General features: G+C 42.5%; 1 protein-coding gene across 6 annotated transcripts; it reads right to left on the reverse strand.

Annotated features, from left to right (window-relative positions):
• Positions 1-241: 241 nt before the first annotated feature.
• LOC136832759 (EKC/KEOPS complex subunit TP53RK-like) lies at positions 242-12,815 on the reverse strand. 6 transcript variants are annotated; one of them, XM_067094289.1, is made up of 2 exons: positions 12,688-12,815; positions 242-968 (listed from the first exon to the last, which is right to left on the reverse strand). In XM_067094289.1, exon 2 carries the CDS (start codon positions 965-967, stop codon positions 296-298), a length of 672 nt encoding a protein of 223 aa, XP_066950390.1. In that variant the 5' UTR covers position 968; positions 12,688-12,815; the 3' UTR covers positions 242-295. The 6 variants fall into 6 exon arrangements, with proteins under 6 accessions (XP_066950390.1, XP_066950388.1, XP_066950389.1 ...); XM_067094287.1 differs by having other exon boundaries at positions 12,624-12,748; XM_067094288.1 differs by having other exon boundaries at positions 12,615-12,704.
• Between the last annotated feature and the right edge of the window lie 3,086 nt (positions 12,816-15,901).

Consider the following 15,901-nt stretch of genomic DNA (forward strand, 5'->3'; position numbering starts at 1 on the left):
TCTGCAACTCGTGACGGCCATAAGCAAACTGGAATACCCTGTATTTACATCCAGGTAGGCAGGTATTCCCACCTACCTGACGGTAGTTACTGCCTAACCACCTTGTTCAAGAGTTTAACGGCCGTTTCCAGCTCCGCCGCAACTACAGTAATTCCTAATGTAAAGGACTCATGGTTTGTATATCATGCAGGAACAAATTATACATTGTGCCTGGGTTGGAATCTGGAACAATAAACTTCAATTACAAAGATCATTTATTTGAGAATAAACAAGGAGTCATTGAATACAGTTACTATTATCCAAAGCAGAGCTTCTTTCTGCCTCGCATCCGCACTTCATCTAAACGGTTAATCACTTCTGCTGCTGCTTTTCCACCAGCTGTTTTATAGACTGACAAAACCTGCTGAACAAACAGTTCTGTATTTGGATGAGTGCTTAAAACTGCTCGTTCTAAAACATACAAGTCTACAGCTTTATCTTCTGGACGCTCATCAACTGAGCTCAGTCCAAAATCAATAAGGATAATATCTGATGTATCATATGGAGGAACCAGTAACATATTTGATGTTGTCAAATCCCCATGAATAATATTGTTATCATGCAGTTTTGCAAGGGTTTTTCCAATTTTCTCAGCTAAGTTCATAAATACTGGACCGTTCATAGACTGCTGCTTGTTAACTGCATCATAAATAAAATTTCTGACTGTCACTGAATCATTAATTTCTTCCAACACGATCTCATTTGTGGTAAAATCCACATCATAAACAGCTGGAGTTCTTATTCCAAAGCTTCGGCATCTAACTAAAGCCCGAGCTTCTGCCTTTATACGCTCACGAGTGATCTGTGCATCTAAATCTGGATGACGATATGTTTTTGGAAACCTCTGCTTAACAATTACTGACTGTCCAAGCCATGAAGTGGTAAACACCCGTCCTTCAGCTCCTTGTGTTAAAAGCTCTCGGTTCATCCTGAAAAGTTTAAGTCATGAGAAACAATTAATTTAATTATATAGTATCTGCAGTATTAGTAGGAAATATTTTCAAAAAGATCAGAAACCTATGGTGTTTTGTATGGAAAACCTTTGGTGGATAACTGGTTGTCACTGAAATTCAGTAACATGGTAATTAATAGTGGCAGAGAAAGGGGTAGTTTGGTATCACCCAATCACTTTTTCCTTCAACAACAGGGGCATACTCAGGATGATTAAATGTGGGATTATGGCAAGACTAGATTGTGTATTTAAGGAAAAAAAAAATCTTGAATTTCTAATTTGCTCCTACAAAGACACATACCTTAAACTTTAATGGAATGGGGACTCACTCCTTTACTGGGAGGTTTAGTCCCTCAGAACAAGACTGAAAGACTGGGCAATCCACATTAAACTATCCTCTAGAAAAGACTGGGGAATTATGTCTTTCCCATATATGAACAGGAAACTTGTTGGTAAGAAGCAGTACCATCATCCAGGAATGAATGATAATACTCTACACCCACTCTCCCATCTTGTAAAAAGCAGAGAGAGAGAGAGAGAGACTCAAGGGTTCTGACGGGTGCTCAGTCTTGTAACTTACAATCTGCCCAGCAGGTACAAACTCAGTTTGGGCTATGACTTCCTATGATTGTCCATAGTCAAAATAATAGAGGCCACAAGTGTATAAGTACATGCTACTATGCATATACACAATGGAGGCTCTGGACATACAAGATACCAAGGCGCTGCCTGATCACCCAAACGTAGGTCATCACAATAACTAAACAAGGGCAATGGTTTGTTTATGTTGAAAAAATATAAATTTTCATAATAAAATTTATTATTTAGATACTTACTTACTGTTAAAGTTAGTCTACATCTCCTCGCCTATCAGCTCACAGGTATAAGCTAACTATAACAGTAAGTAAGAGTCATCCCTAATAATTTACTGTTTTTTGTTTTTTGTGACTGTTATTCTGTATACCTCTCTCTTTCCTATTTCAGACTGCCTTTGTGAACAGAATAACAGTCCCATTTGAATCTTTCATGTCCCCGGCATAAAAACAAAAAAAGCTGCCAGAAAATGTGCCCATATACAGTACATGTGCCAGTACTTTTAGTTGAGAAGCTGACATTTGTTTTTGTACCTAAGTGTTCATCTTGAGGATTAAGTGCAACATTCCACCCATCCTAAACATTTGCATTACAATAATTTAAGACTGTGTTGCTTCTGGTAACAAGTTTGCTATCTGGTGGTTATGAGGGGTGAGTGGGGAATACCCCTCACTCACCCACTGCACCTAAGCACTTTTTCCCTTGGCCACAGGGACAAAGCAGGGTGGTTGAAGTGGGTTTATAATAAAGACTGGTTGGTGTGCTTAGGAAAAATACAAATTACTTCAAAATCACAATTTTTCAAAAGTGAATTTATTTCTCCTAACTATACAAACCTGAGGTCCTTTACATTAGGAATTACTTATGGCGAAGTTGGACACAGCCGTTAAACTCTTGAACAAGGTGGTTAGGCGTAACTACCGTCAGGTAGGCGGGAATACCTGCCTGAAAAGATGTAAACATTCCAGTTTGCCTTTCGGCCCAGGTTCAGACTGAAGGGTTGCATGAGGCGGGCATAAAAATGTAATATAAAGGACCTCAGGTTTATATAGTTAGGTAAAATACAATTTACTTTTAAAAAAATGTGATTTGTTCCGACACTATGTGTAATACAAACCATCAGTCCTTCACATTTAGATGACTCACTGGTTGGAGGGAAGAATCTGAGTGAGTCTCTTGAATCGTGAACTGACTGGAGTTCTGCACACCTGGGCTTCTCCTCCTGGTCGAAAGAGTGAGGAGGAGTACTATGCCTCTGACATATTGATCGGAGTGTAGGAGCTGCAAGATCAAATGTCAGGTACTGGACCTTTTCACGAGTGAGGAAACATAACTCATACAAAATAGGCTGGGAAGAGTCTTAGAGTTGGAGGCACTAAGGGAAACCCAAGGTAGGGATTTCCTTATTGCCAGTCTCTCCTTCCTCCCCTTGCTAGAGGAAGGAGTGGTATTGCTTCTATGATTCTAGAAGAAAAATATCAGACGCCAGATCCAGCAAGTATTGGTTCGAGTACTATTCTCATCCCAAAGGAGGAGACTTAGGAGGACGGGGAAGGAGGAGGAAGAGAGGCCAGTCACTCTTGGTATCCCTCTCACTTCCAGAACCAACACCTTAGGCGAGATGCTACTAGTCCTCTTGAAGGAGCCGGGTAAGAAAACGCAACTTGTTGAGCAGCCACCACAGGACCAAGGAAAAAAGGTTCCAAGGAACTGTGGGCAAGACCACAGGAGGACAGAGTGTGGTCTATGAGACAACATCTTGCTTCCAGACCGACAGAAACTTCCGGAATGCGAGAGATGGACCAAGCTGTTGATCTCGTGAGCTCTCGGGTGGAAAGTACCTTTATCGTCGTTGTCAGCTGTTGAGTACCTCCTTCAACCGCTTCATGAGGCCAGAAGGAAGATGTGTCCTTAGACACTTTCCTCGGGAGAGATAGTACCAGCAAAAACGTCGACGACATCCAGGTTAGGAATGTCGAGCCTTTTCGGAAAGTACCACAGCTCCCTAATAGGACGGAGTAACGACTGATCTGGATCACCGATACAAAGTCCAAGGAGGAGGGGAACAAGAAGGACTTGAACCCAACAATAGATGCCGATGGATTCAGAGTCCACTTACGACATCCGAGAAGGAGTCGAGGTACTGATTCCCTTCACCTGTTCTTCCATCTTCTACGCCAAGGCCAAAGCAAGATGAGAGATGGTCCTAAGAGGACAAATCTCTATCCGACAACTCTTGTAAGGGTGCATGCAGAGCACGGGACAGGAACCCTAAACGAGAGTCACTTGCCACCTAGGGAACAGTTCCCTGGGACAGCAAGACCGAAGAAGCTTCTCATCAGCAACTAAATCTCGACTGAGGAGAAGAAGGCTATTTCAGATAGAAGACTAGGTCACAAGGTCCTACGTTCTTCACAAATGAAGGAGAGAAAAGCAACCCTTGGCAGAGAAGATGAGGAAGTCCAGACTTGAAGAGCGACTCTGACCCGAGAAGAAGTTCTGCCAATGACACCCACCAGCGAAGACGGATCCAGTCCCTAGGACAGTGTTGTAGAGGACTTCAAGAGATATCCAGCTATATTAGTTGCCGCTCGGCAAGAAAGCCCATGCTTGCAAGGAAAGCTGGAAGATCTCCCAGTCCTGAACACACAGAGATGTACTGCCTGAAGAACCGCTTCTTGTGTAGCTGATACAGAAGGCTGGGTCAAGCAGAACTCTTCTCGATGCCTCAGAAGCAGAGCTATCAGGTTGGGCGAAAGGCGAAGTCTTCCAGCATATGTTTGTAACTCAGAGTGAGCAATGCTTGCGAACCCTTAGTGAAACAGACAAATAAGGAGGGAAAAATGCAGATATCGATTTTCCTAAAAAGACAGCATGCCTCACCGTAGTGGCCCCTGGGTCTGGTATGAAGGAGTGAGAAAACTACCGATTTTGTTGTGCAGGGAGGCAACAGAAAGGCGGTAGGGATCTATCAGTTGAGCAGTCTCTTCGTGAATCTTCATGAGGAAAAGGTTGAAAAGCACGTTCTGTCCCGATCACTCAAACCTGTGGCCGAGTTCGCCTACAAATACATTCCCACCGGGAATGTATCTGGCTAACTGAGCTATCGAGTGCACTATAGAACACTGAGTACCTGCAAATGTTGACAGATGAAACAGGAGGAAAAAAAGATTCCCTCTTGTTTGTCGACGAATGTCACTACTCCCTTATGGAAAAGAGGGTGGAAAGAGACAGATATGCACTTTCCCAGAGGGGAAGAAGAGGGCTATGTGCTATGCATCTTCTTCTGAAGCCTGAGACTTCTTAGGAGCTGAGGGGAGCTGGCTTGAACTCAAGGTCGAGCTGAGATGACTATGACCTAAAGATCTTGGCCATTGTCCAAAGGACAAGGCAGTGCCTGGTACAAACCTTAATTGCCACGGTTTCTGGCAAATCTCTGAAAGAGAAAGGCAGAACCAAGTAAAGGTTCGTTCCTAAGGGTCGAGCCAACTAGGGACTTACGAAACCGGAGATCCGAATTAGGACAAAGTCCTTCTTCTTAGCAGCAGAAATGCCTACAGACTGGCGTCTGGTATAGGAAGACCCACCCCCGGACAGGACCAGTCTCCAGAAGGCAGGGTTCTTTCCAGGAATGGTTGTACCCAAGGAGAGAAAGCCTAAAAGTGAAGGATCATGGATCCATCAGGGAGTGTCTGGAGGAAACCAGCAGGTGCCCTCCCAGATCGCCTCCTCCCATTGCAGAAGAGAATACCCTTCATGGCAAGGAGAAGCAGAGAGAGAACCCAGTCAGAGTGAAGCAGAGTCAGAACAACCTGCAGTCAGCAAGACCCTCTGAGGCAAGAAAAATTCGTACTCTGTCGAGGCAGGGGAGAAGCTTGGTGTCTCGACCTGAATGAACTCCTTGTCCAAAGAAAAGTATACATCTGGTCGAGAATGCTCTCGCAAGCAAGGGCCACGGCGGCCCCCGAAACTCTCGGCCCCTTGGGAACTGCAAGGATTGCGAATGATGAAGATTATTCACTGGGGGAACCATGGTCCTGTACAAACCTTGATTACTGCGGTATCTGGCAAATCTCTGAAAGAGAAAGGCAGAACCAAGTAAAGGTTCGTTCCTAAACGTCGAGCTAACTCGAGACTTTCGAAACTGGAGATCCGAATTGGGAAGAAGCTTGGTGTCTCGACCTGAATGAACTCCTTGTCCAAAGAAAAGAATTCATCTGGTTGATAACACTCTCGGAACCCGGGGACCCTCGCGCTGATGAATTGGCGCTAAGTTCTCTGAAAAACAAGGCCGATCGCAACTTGAAGAGGAAGACCCTCGCTGCTTCCGAAGCATGAAACTCCTGTCCCTCTCTCCTTGGAGGGAGACCTTGACGATCCCAAGAAACCCTCCTCGGCTACCTGGTTGAACTATGAGACAATTGGGGGACTGACACCCAAAGCACGCCAGGCAGCCAAGCTCCGAAGACAAATTCATCGGAGCTCTCTCTGTCCGTCTCGATCCTCTCGGAACAAGTGAGAAGAAAAGAGAACAGGTGAGGAAAAAGAGGACCCCTACCTGTCCTGCCAATAAGACCACCAGGAGAGGCAGACTGTGAGTGATAATCAACCGAAGGAAATTATTGCCACACTGGGGAAGAGCAGGAAGTTCACTCAAACAGAGCCGAGAACCCGATTCGGAAAAACCGAGCAGGGCCGAGCCAAGCCACACTGAACCGAGCCAATCACGTGAACGCAATCCAGAGGGTGGTATGCGGTGGACTGGGAGGCAGGTGGGGCGAGCTGAGCCAGTCTCGTGAGCGCGACCAGGGGCTGGGTGGGGTGGGCAAGCTGAGCAAGCTGAGCTGAGCTGATTGCTCGAACACAATCGGAACTGGACTTTTTAAGGAGATATGGGGTGCTGCCCATACAGGTTTCATGTAGAAAGCATGAAAAACCTTGTAGATACAGAGAAGACAGGAAGCAGTGGGTGTGTGACTCTTACGTGTGCTACAATAAAAGAAAGAAGAGAAAGCATTGCAATTTCATAGTGAGGGACTCTCAGGCTACACACGATATTTATCTTGCTTGTTTTGATGGTTTTTGCATGTTTCATACCATTATTGTTTTCGGAAATGCTTAGTTTTCGACTTTAATTAAAGTTGGTCATTTTTCGGGAGCCTCCAGCCAGCATAAAAACACATTTTTTCTGTTAGTTTTCTTGTTTTGTTTTGCTGTTTTTATTATCTTCCGCGCATTGCTCGTCTTCTGTTACCACCTTCCTCACATTGCTCATTTTCTGTAACCCATGACTAGCGCGTGCAGCGCAACATTACCACCTGCCAGATCATACGAGCTTGCCAAGTCTTTCAAAATGCAGATAAGGTGCAAAGTGCCGTTCTGCCATGCCCAAACTGAGAGCAGAAATGTTCATAAAATGACTGTTAAAAAAAGTAGCCTCACCCACATTGCTGGGTTATGTTGAGTGGTGACAATCCTAAAACGATAGTTTTGCCGAAGATCATAACATCAGAAAACAAGAAACCTACCAGGAAAATATGTTTTTTAAGCTGGCTGGGGCTTCCGAACAATGACCTTTGACTTTAAAAAAAAAGTAGAAAACTAAGCATTTCCGAAAACAATAATGGTATGAAACATGCAAAAACCATCAAAACAAGCAAGAAAAATATCGTGTGTAGTCTGAGAGGCAGTCCGGGTGTAAAGTATAATTTTACCGAAGAACCTACTGGAAGAGAGAAGGAAGGAGGGGAGGTCACCAAGGGTGCAGTGGAAGCGAAACTTACCAATGATGCCTGCAACCTCACCCCCGGCCCCCGCAACTCTCCATAGTGCAGGCAGCAAAAACAACGCTCAGCACAAGTAGACAGGAAGTAGTCATGCCCTTGTACATGGGGGTCGGGAGCCCAAGAAGGGGAGTGAACTCTTACATCCCAATCAATGTAAGGGAGTAAAGATATTACGTCCCAATCTAATATCTCTGAACGTACAAGGGAACGCCTTCGGTATCTAAATAAAGTGCTACTGGAAAAGAAGCATTACCACTCGGTTACGTCCCTCTAAATACGCACTTGGCCACCAAGACCCAGACGAAGGGGAACGACGGCTTATGAAAGGCTATCACAAATCGTGGGTCTGTATTAATAAATATCAAACATGCAATATATACACAAAAATACAAAAAGATCCCACTGGGATAATAAAGAGTTCAACAACAGTCAGGTAAAGAGATCCGAAAACACGTCTCCAACGCATGACGGCTGAAAGCAAACTGGAATTTTTACATCCAGGCAGGTGGGTATTCCCGCCTACCTGACAGTAATTACTGCCTAATAACCACCTTGTCCAAGAGTTTAATGGCCGTGTCCAGCTTCGCCGTACATAATTCCTAATGTAAAGGACTGATGGTTTGTATATCATGTTGGAACAAAATTCATTTATTCCCTTGCCTTTTATACAGGAGATTTACACCTTAAATGGGAGGTCTTGTGTGACAAATGACTGGAATGAATGCTATCAGGAACTGTCACACTCCCTCTTGCGCATGCAAGCAGGGCACGAGATGACTCCTGTAACCTACTCTGTCTGGCAAATGGGTTGATAGAGCAGCAGGGCTTAGGACATGAACCTCTGATCCAGGGAGAGGACTCACCCAAGTACGGAAAGCATTCTGAAACTTGATGATAGAGCAGCAGGGCTTAGGGCATGAACCTCTGATCCAGGGAGAGGACTCACCCAAGTACGGAAAGCATTCTGAAACTCGAGAAATCCCCAGTTGAGGAATTAAAGTTGGCAGGCAGCTAATTCTGTCTAAGACCAAGTACGGTAATATGTTCAGAACAAGCACTACCTTATGTCCCCTACCACTCCTTTAAAATGGCGGGCAAGAGATGCATCATAAGATTTAAACCAATACTGGATGCTTGAAGGGTAGTTACCCATTTATCTTGTTTGATTCAAGCATATACTTCATCCTAGGTGCTGCTCCAGAATGGGGAAGGTGATTCCAGTCACTCTACTTTTATACTTAGCTAAAGTACTTGGGCAAGATACTTTCCTGTCCAGATGGAGCCAAGTGCCAACACAACTTGATGAGCAGCCACCAAAGATTCCCAAGGAGAAGGTGCTTGCGGGTGACATCGCTCAGTTAGAATGTGATAAACGTTATCTTTTTATGCCAGACACATGCCCTCATTATATGTACCAATGAGTTCTGAAAAGCTAGGGACAGTCCAACACTCGTGACTTCCTGGCCTCTTGCACGAGTAGGGAGAAAGACATCCTCCTCAGAGGAGTCATAAGCTCATTTGATTACCGAGAACATGAGATACATCTCACTCTGGAGGACACAGTTCCTGAAGGGAGCAAGATTGCTCAAAGCTTCTCGACAACAAGATTCAGACTGTTCGGTCTGACAACCTGGGACAAGGCTGAGCATTAGCCTTTCACTGCAGAGATTGACAGGAGCTTGTCTTGACAAATATGAATGGGGAAATCTGTGATCCTCTGAACAGATGCTTTGACCCCACCCCCCCACACACACACACACACACACACACACACACACACACACACACACACACACACACACACACACACACACACACACACACACCACTCAAAGAAGATGGCCCACTTTCCTTGGTACATGTTCACAAAGGAACAATAGAGGTACCCTGATAATTCTCTTGTGGCTCGGTGTGCTGGATAACTTCCACGTGTGAAGCTGAAGGGGAGCATACCTTGTTGTCTGTGTGCACATGGTCCAAATGAATAGGTTTTGCATGCCTGTCTGCCATGTACTATATATCCTTGGAGGCACAGGAAGAGGGGGAGGTTTGTCCTGAGCAAATCCATGCAACATGCATGCAGTCCCAAGACAGCCTGCATTGCATGAGCAAGACACACAGGCTCATCTAATGGTGATCCCAAAGGATTACAGTTAAGAGTCTGGAGAAGTCCTCATCTCTAATGGGCAGGTGCTCTTGTACTTGCCCTGCCAGAGGCTCCCTGGTCATGCACTGGTGACCAAGAGTCCCTGCTCCCTGACAAGAAGGGAGGGCACTTCCAACGGGACTCTTTACGAGAAGCTTTCTTCAGAGTTGGTCAGACAGCCACTGACAGAGCAGAGGAGCACCAAGCGGTACACTGGCTAAGGCAACTCCATGCTGCCAATGATACTAGTTGCCTGAACAATCTGACTAGTGTAAAAGAATATGTCCATCCTTGTGTTGATAGGAGACTGATTGTGAACATATCTTAGGACATATCAAGGTAGCTCCAGAGAACTATGACACCCTTTTGTCTGAGGTCTTCCGTGCGTACTATTGCAGAAAAGTGCAGGCAGACTACCAGAAGTGACTGTAGTCATTCCCTAGGGACTGAGCATAAGTGAACCTATGCAATAAAGATCAGTCACAAGCAGGCAAATGTACCAAACCACCTACACTGCCCATGACCACCTGGGCCTGTAAAGAGGTCCAGGAAGCATGGTCACTCCCAGAAGAAGGGTGTCTGGGAGGGTGACAGTCATAAGAGAACCACTTGCCTTTCTTGCTGAAGGCTGCATTCCATGCCATCTTTCTAAGCTTCTGCCATTCTGAAGAAGACAAAGACTAGGAAGAAGGTGAGGGTGAAGAGGAAGTAGAAGACGACAAAGAGCAGAAGGAAGAAAAAGATTGGTAGCACTCCTTGACCTACCCCAACCACAAGGTCCCTCCATTCCCTACCATGTCTGCCAAAAGCAAAGTCAAAGCAGACATCCCTAAGGAGCAGCTACAGCAAGAACAGCAGGAACATTCATGACCATCGTACACTAAGCTTTGAGTGGAACAGCCATGGCCAAAGCAATATAGTCTTCCAAGAACAGGAACTTTTGGCCAAATCCCAAAATGATCCAAGATGAAATGGTGAGAAAGAACCCCAAGCTGCCCAGAGGTCATATGCTTTCAGCAGTTCCATCGTCTGGGGAAGTCTCAAAACAGTACAAGCAGAGGCTTGAGGAAGTGGGAAATGACAGTGGGAGTTAGTGGGAAAGTGGACACACCAGCAACAAGCAAAGAGAACAATGTGATCATAATCTGCTCCATGCACACCCTCCTCAGACCAAGGGAGAGATGGTAGGCACTGTCCTAGGAGAAGCAGCTGGGTTTAATGACAAGACATACTCGATTCTGTTGCAAGACAGTATGCACTCTCAACCACTTGGAAATATAAAACAGAGTACGAGTTGATCGTCACAAGCGGTAAAGCCTACACATTCATTCCAGCCCAGAACACTTGCTGATCATTCTTCCCAAGGAAGGATATTCATGCACCATCATTCTACTACAAAACAATAAGCAGTCTTCAAACATGCCAAAGCATTCAAACAACAAAATACTCAGGTAATCTTCAACAGAAGGTATATTGAGAGAGATGGTCAGAGAAACAGCTCAACTGCATACAAGTGACTGGGTTGACTGAAGGCTTTCAACATAAGGATGAAGTTCTGTATCCTTTCAAGAAGAAACATGTTTTAGGAAAATTAGACAGATCCTGTTTTTACCACTTATGTGATCCCAATATAAAACTGCACCACTTCCTTTAGGATCAAAGTTCATCCTTTCATCTTACCAAAACAGGGTAAGGAATAACATAAATGTTTTTGCCTAGCTAGATAGGATGAGCTGCACTTAATTATTAAGCTGGGATGGATTCTATCTTCTACTGTAATTTAAATGCCCTAGTTTAGGTTCATGGCCACTATCTCTGTCTTTTATTATGTCAGGTTAGGTTTTGTGGGGTTCAGGTATGGGTATATTTCATTAGTTTTGTATTCCAACCAAAACAACTAGGCTAAGGTGTCTTGAGCTCGTTTTACCAACAAAAATAGGCTGGGGTAGTTTTCCAGTAAAAAAAAAATCTCTAGTTATACTGAATACCCCGGGCCTATTGCACTTGAAAAAGGAAGCCAAAAAAAAAAGTTGAAAAATAGGCTAGTATAGAAACTTAACCTAATAATGGAATGGAATATGAAATTTAGGCACAAAGCCAAGCACTGGGACCCATATGATCATTCAGCACTATGGTGAGAATTGATGAAAATGCAAATGATATACATAATGAGTTGATAAATAAATATTCTAAAGATGATCAATGAAAAATAAATATTCTAAAGAAGATCAATGTTTATAATGGTAAAAGCAAAGAGATCCAAGTACAATTAAAATTACCATAATAAGATAAAAGGTAATTCTATATATTAGCTCCGCGCCTGTTTTTACCTTTTCAACTGGTTTTTTATACACTTTTAGGGGTTCTGATACTGGCGGTGCATCTGTTTGTTGTCGGCCAAGTGGAATGTCCCTTCGCCGTGTTTAGTACTGGCCTGGGGGGGGTACCCATACATTAACAAGTTATTGCACTTGCCGGACGGGATGCGAACCGCTCGAAAGAGACATACCTGTTTTCTGTCTTGTGAAGATCGCGTATGGAAACCCTTGTTGGATGGACTTCAAGGGTTAATTGCAGGTTAATTACACTCGAGCGCCAAAAATTTAAGGTAAATTCATAATTAGCAACCAAAAAACTGTAGAAAAAGTCAAGTTAGAAAGCAGTCGTTGCCGCGGAGCTACTATATTGTTCTACCATATAAAAAATGGGCATACCTCTGTAAAATTATCAGATATTTTCATAAAAACCAGAAGCATTTACAAAAATTTATGGTAGAACTATATAGTATCAACATTGTCTGCAAAATTTCAGTAACGGTTCGACACTTGGGGTATGATTTTCTACACACTAAGGAATGTATATGGTTAATACATTTGGTGAGAATTCAAAGTATCATAGTATTATTGCATTCTTAAACTGGTTTGCCCTAGGCGACTGGTGACCCATAACATTGGCATGCAGAGATGACGAATTATACCCAGTCTCTGCCGTGGGGCAACTCAATGCTGCTTCTGACCACTTGAATTGCCTGACACTGATTAAATTTAATTCCGATCTTCTCGTACAATAAAAACACACATAAAATCCATTAAATTACTTCTCTTGCCTTCTTATATTTTACGACGGGTATTACAGAATATCGACAGGAACACGAGCTGCTTTGCACTTACGTTACAATTATAAGGTCCGAAACCAAATAATCACGATGAGAGTTATAGACGATCGGAAAGCTTTTATTTCCAGGTTAGATTTTGGAGTCGCGGCTACAAGCCTAGTTGGGAGTCTGAGTGAGATATTATAGGGGGAATTGAGATTTGTATCTGTCAATGCTTGTCTTTACTTAAACTGTGCCTCAGCTGGCTTCGTTTTAACACTATAATGTAATTCATCATGGTTATATCCCTATTGGTGGAAAATGTTTGTATCTATATCTTACAGGTCGTGCAATGATTTGGTATAATTATGCTTGTTTGTGCTCATTACCTTATTTTTTCATCTGAATTTAGTGCACTAATTAATATCAGTCATAAGATTTTATCCCGCTGATAAAAGGGTTCTATTTACTCAACTGATTGTTGATTGAACTACGTTTTTCCTTCAGAAAATGTCAGTATCTTTTGTCGAGATTTTTTTTTCTTCTGCTTTAAACTTGCTACACATCTAGTTATTGTATTTTTGTGATTTGTAAAGGTCACTGTCATTATTTCTATTTTAGATATACTCCTCAGACATAAAGTTCTTTTGCTCATGGTTACACTTATTAAGACACATCCCATGGGGCCATTTCCATCTGTACCTTATTGTTTCTTTAGTTGGCGGATGTTCTTACACACACACACACACACACACACACACACACACACACACATATATATATATATATATATATATATATATATATATATATATATATATATATATATATATATATATATATATATATATATATCAAGACAATGGACACTGCCAAAATCCTACTCTAACTGCTGATTCGTGAATGAATCCATGAACAAAAACCCTTCACAACATGAGATACTTAATACAGCCACATTGCTCAGCTGTGTATCAGAGATGACTGTCGGACAACTCGAACCGCCCTCACACTTCCTGGATATCGCGGTCCTTCCTTTCTAGGACCTCTTGCAAACCATCCGTCCAACACTTCCTAGGTGTTCCTCTGCTCCTTCCTCCTGAACTTTTCAAATTATATACTTTGTTGCTTGCCTATCGTCCTCTATTCTGTCTACATAATAGAAACATATCAAAACACTCTGATCCTTTTCTCCTACACTATGCTTTTAGTATGCATCTCCATGTTTCTCAACCTTTAAATGCTTCTCATGCTAGTTATAGGCAAACAATTCATCTGCACAAATTCAACCCTTATTTCTTTCATTCAGATTCAATATCCACAGTTCACTCCCTCAGACACTCTAAGTTTCTTCCCAATTTTTTTCCACACACTCAGCTACATTCCTTGTTTCACTCATTCTGTGACTCATGTGTTCTCTAATCCAATTATCAGAAGCAACGTCTACTCCCAAAATGCCTATACTAGTTAGCCACTCTAATTCTTCCATCTACCTTTTTTTTTTTTTTTTACTTACATTCATCCTCCTAACCTTATTCTTACTAATATTTACGCTGAGCTATCTCCTCTTGAAAACACTCAAATTCTTTCACTAATTTCTGCAGCTTCTTTTCACTTTTCCCAGTCAATATTGTATCACACGCAAACAAAAGCCACTCCACACACTGACTTTGGTCATAGATCTTTGTCTTATTTCACGAATTTGCGTCTACATCTAATACTTCTTAAATCACTCCATTTAGAAAGCTACTAAATACCCATAAAGATATAAAGCACCATTGCCTCAAACCCACCTTAATACTAAACCCGTTGGTCTCCCTTCTGCACATTCTAACACATGCTTTGCTCCTATCACAAATCTGTAATTACTTTTAAACCGTTCCACATTACTATCTGTTGATTCTATCGTAACATTTTTCAGGTCCAAGTATACACATACAGCATTTTTCTTTTACTTTCAAGCTTCTCACATGACTGTTTCGTAGCTAACAATTGATCAGTAAACACTAATTTGTCTAGACCTACTGTGTTTTTCCTTATAAATTCTTCTGTGTTCTGTATTACTTTCTTCATTAAAATCCTTCTTCACTAGCATACTCTCTAATGTTTCTCCCCGTAATTCTTACAGTTTCCCCTACCACATTTACTCACAAACAAAAGAACAATTTTTTTCCTCTCACCCATTTTTCAGAGCCTTTCCCTCATCCAGACATATCTTAAACACGCAATCACACTTACCACTTTAATGCAGTAACTCACTGATCTCTTTCCATTGTCAACTGTAGCTTCCACAAGCATTCTCAAACTTGCACGAGCCCCTTCCTCTCTAGCATCAATTATTTCTGCCTCTCATCTGTCCTCAATGTGAAACAAATCTTCAAAATATTCCATCTACCTAGGGCTGCGCCCTCTTCATACACCATCTTTTCATTTACATCTTTTATTCGGAGATCTCTGTAGAACAAATTATTTTCAATGAATTCCTTGTTCCTTTCCTTCATAACTACGTCATCCATATTTCAGTATACCCGTATAAGATCTTTTGCTACAGTCATGCTATTACACCTCTAATAATCCCTTTTCCTTCACTAAACCGCTCATTTCCTCATTCTGCCACTTACTGCTATTATTCTCTCTCCCTACCCTCCCAACCCCACAATCACTCCCTGTCGACTTTTGACCCCATTGTGAAATTTTACATATTCCTCATAACTGTTCCTTGCACTTCCGTTCTTTACCCTTGCCTGTTTTTGGTCCACTCTCTACATTCACCTCTATTTTATCAGTCTCACTTGTGTTAATTTTTACAGCCACGTTTTCGCCCGTTCCTCTTCAACTGAAACTTTTATCAGTCTTAAAATTTGCTTTAGTAAATAATCATTAAATATGCATGTAGCAACTTCTCTCACCGTTACATCCGCCGTCTCACTCTTCCCTCTACTTTGTACTTATACATCATCTAACAAACTCTTTTCCTCGCCATTTTCTCTTTCCAAGTTGTTTATGCGTTTACTTGTCAGAGATGTAATATTGAAAATTACGTGGGTTCCTCAGTAAGATTACCTCACATACATTCTCAATGGGGAGTTAGCCATAGAACTGCATGTATTTTGAATATAAAGTTTCAAGCCTCGGAAAACATGCACCAAAGCACAAAGCTACAGTTTCATGTAAGGCTTTAATATTATTCCGCAAGCGCCGAGTGACTCCGCTTTGTTGATATAAGTATCTTTTGATTAAGCAACGGGCACTTATACTTAACAGCCTATTATCCCCTGTTCCCCTCCGCATTG

Source organism: Macrobrachium rosenbergii, chromosome 50 (assembly GCF_040412425.1).
Source record: "Macrobrachium rosenbergii isolate ZJJX-2024 chromosome 50, ASM4041242v1, whole genome shotgun sequence".
Taxonomy (NCBI): Eukaryota; Metazoa; Arthropoda; class Malacostraca; order Decapoda; family Palaemonidae; genus Macrobrachium; species Macrobrachium rosenbergii.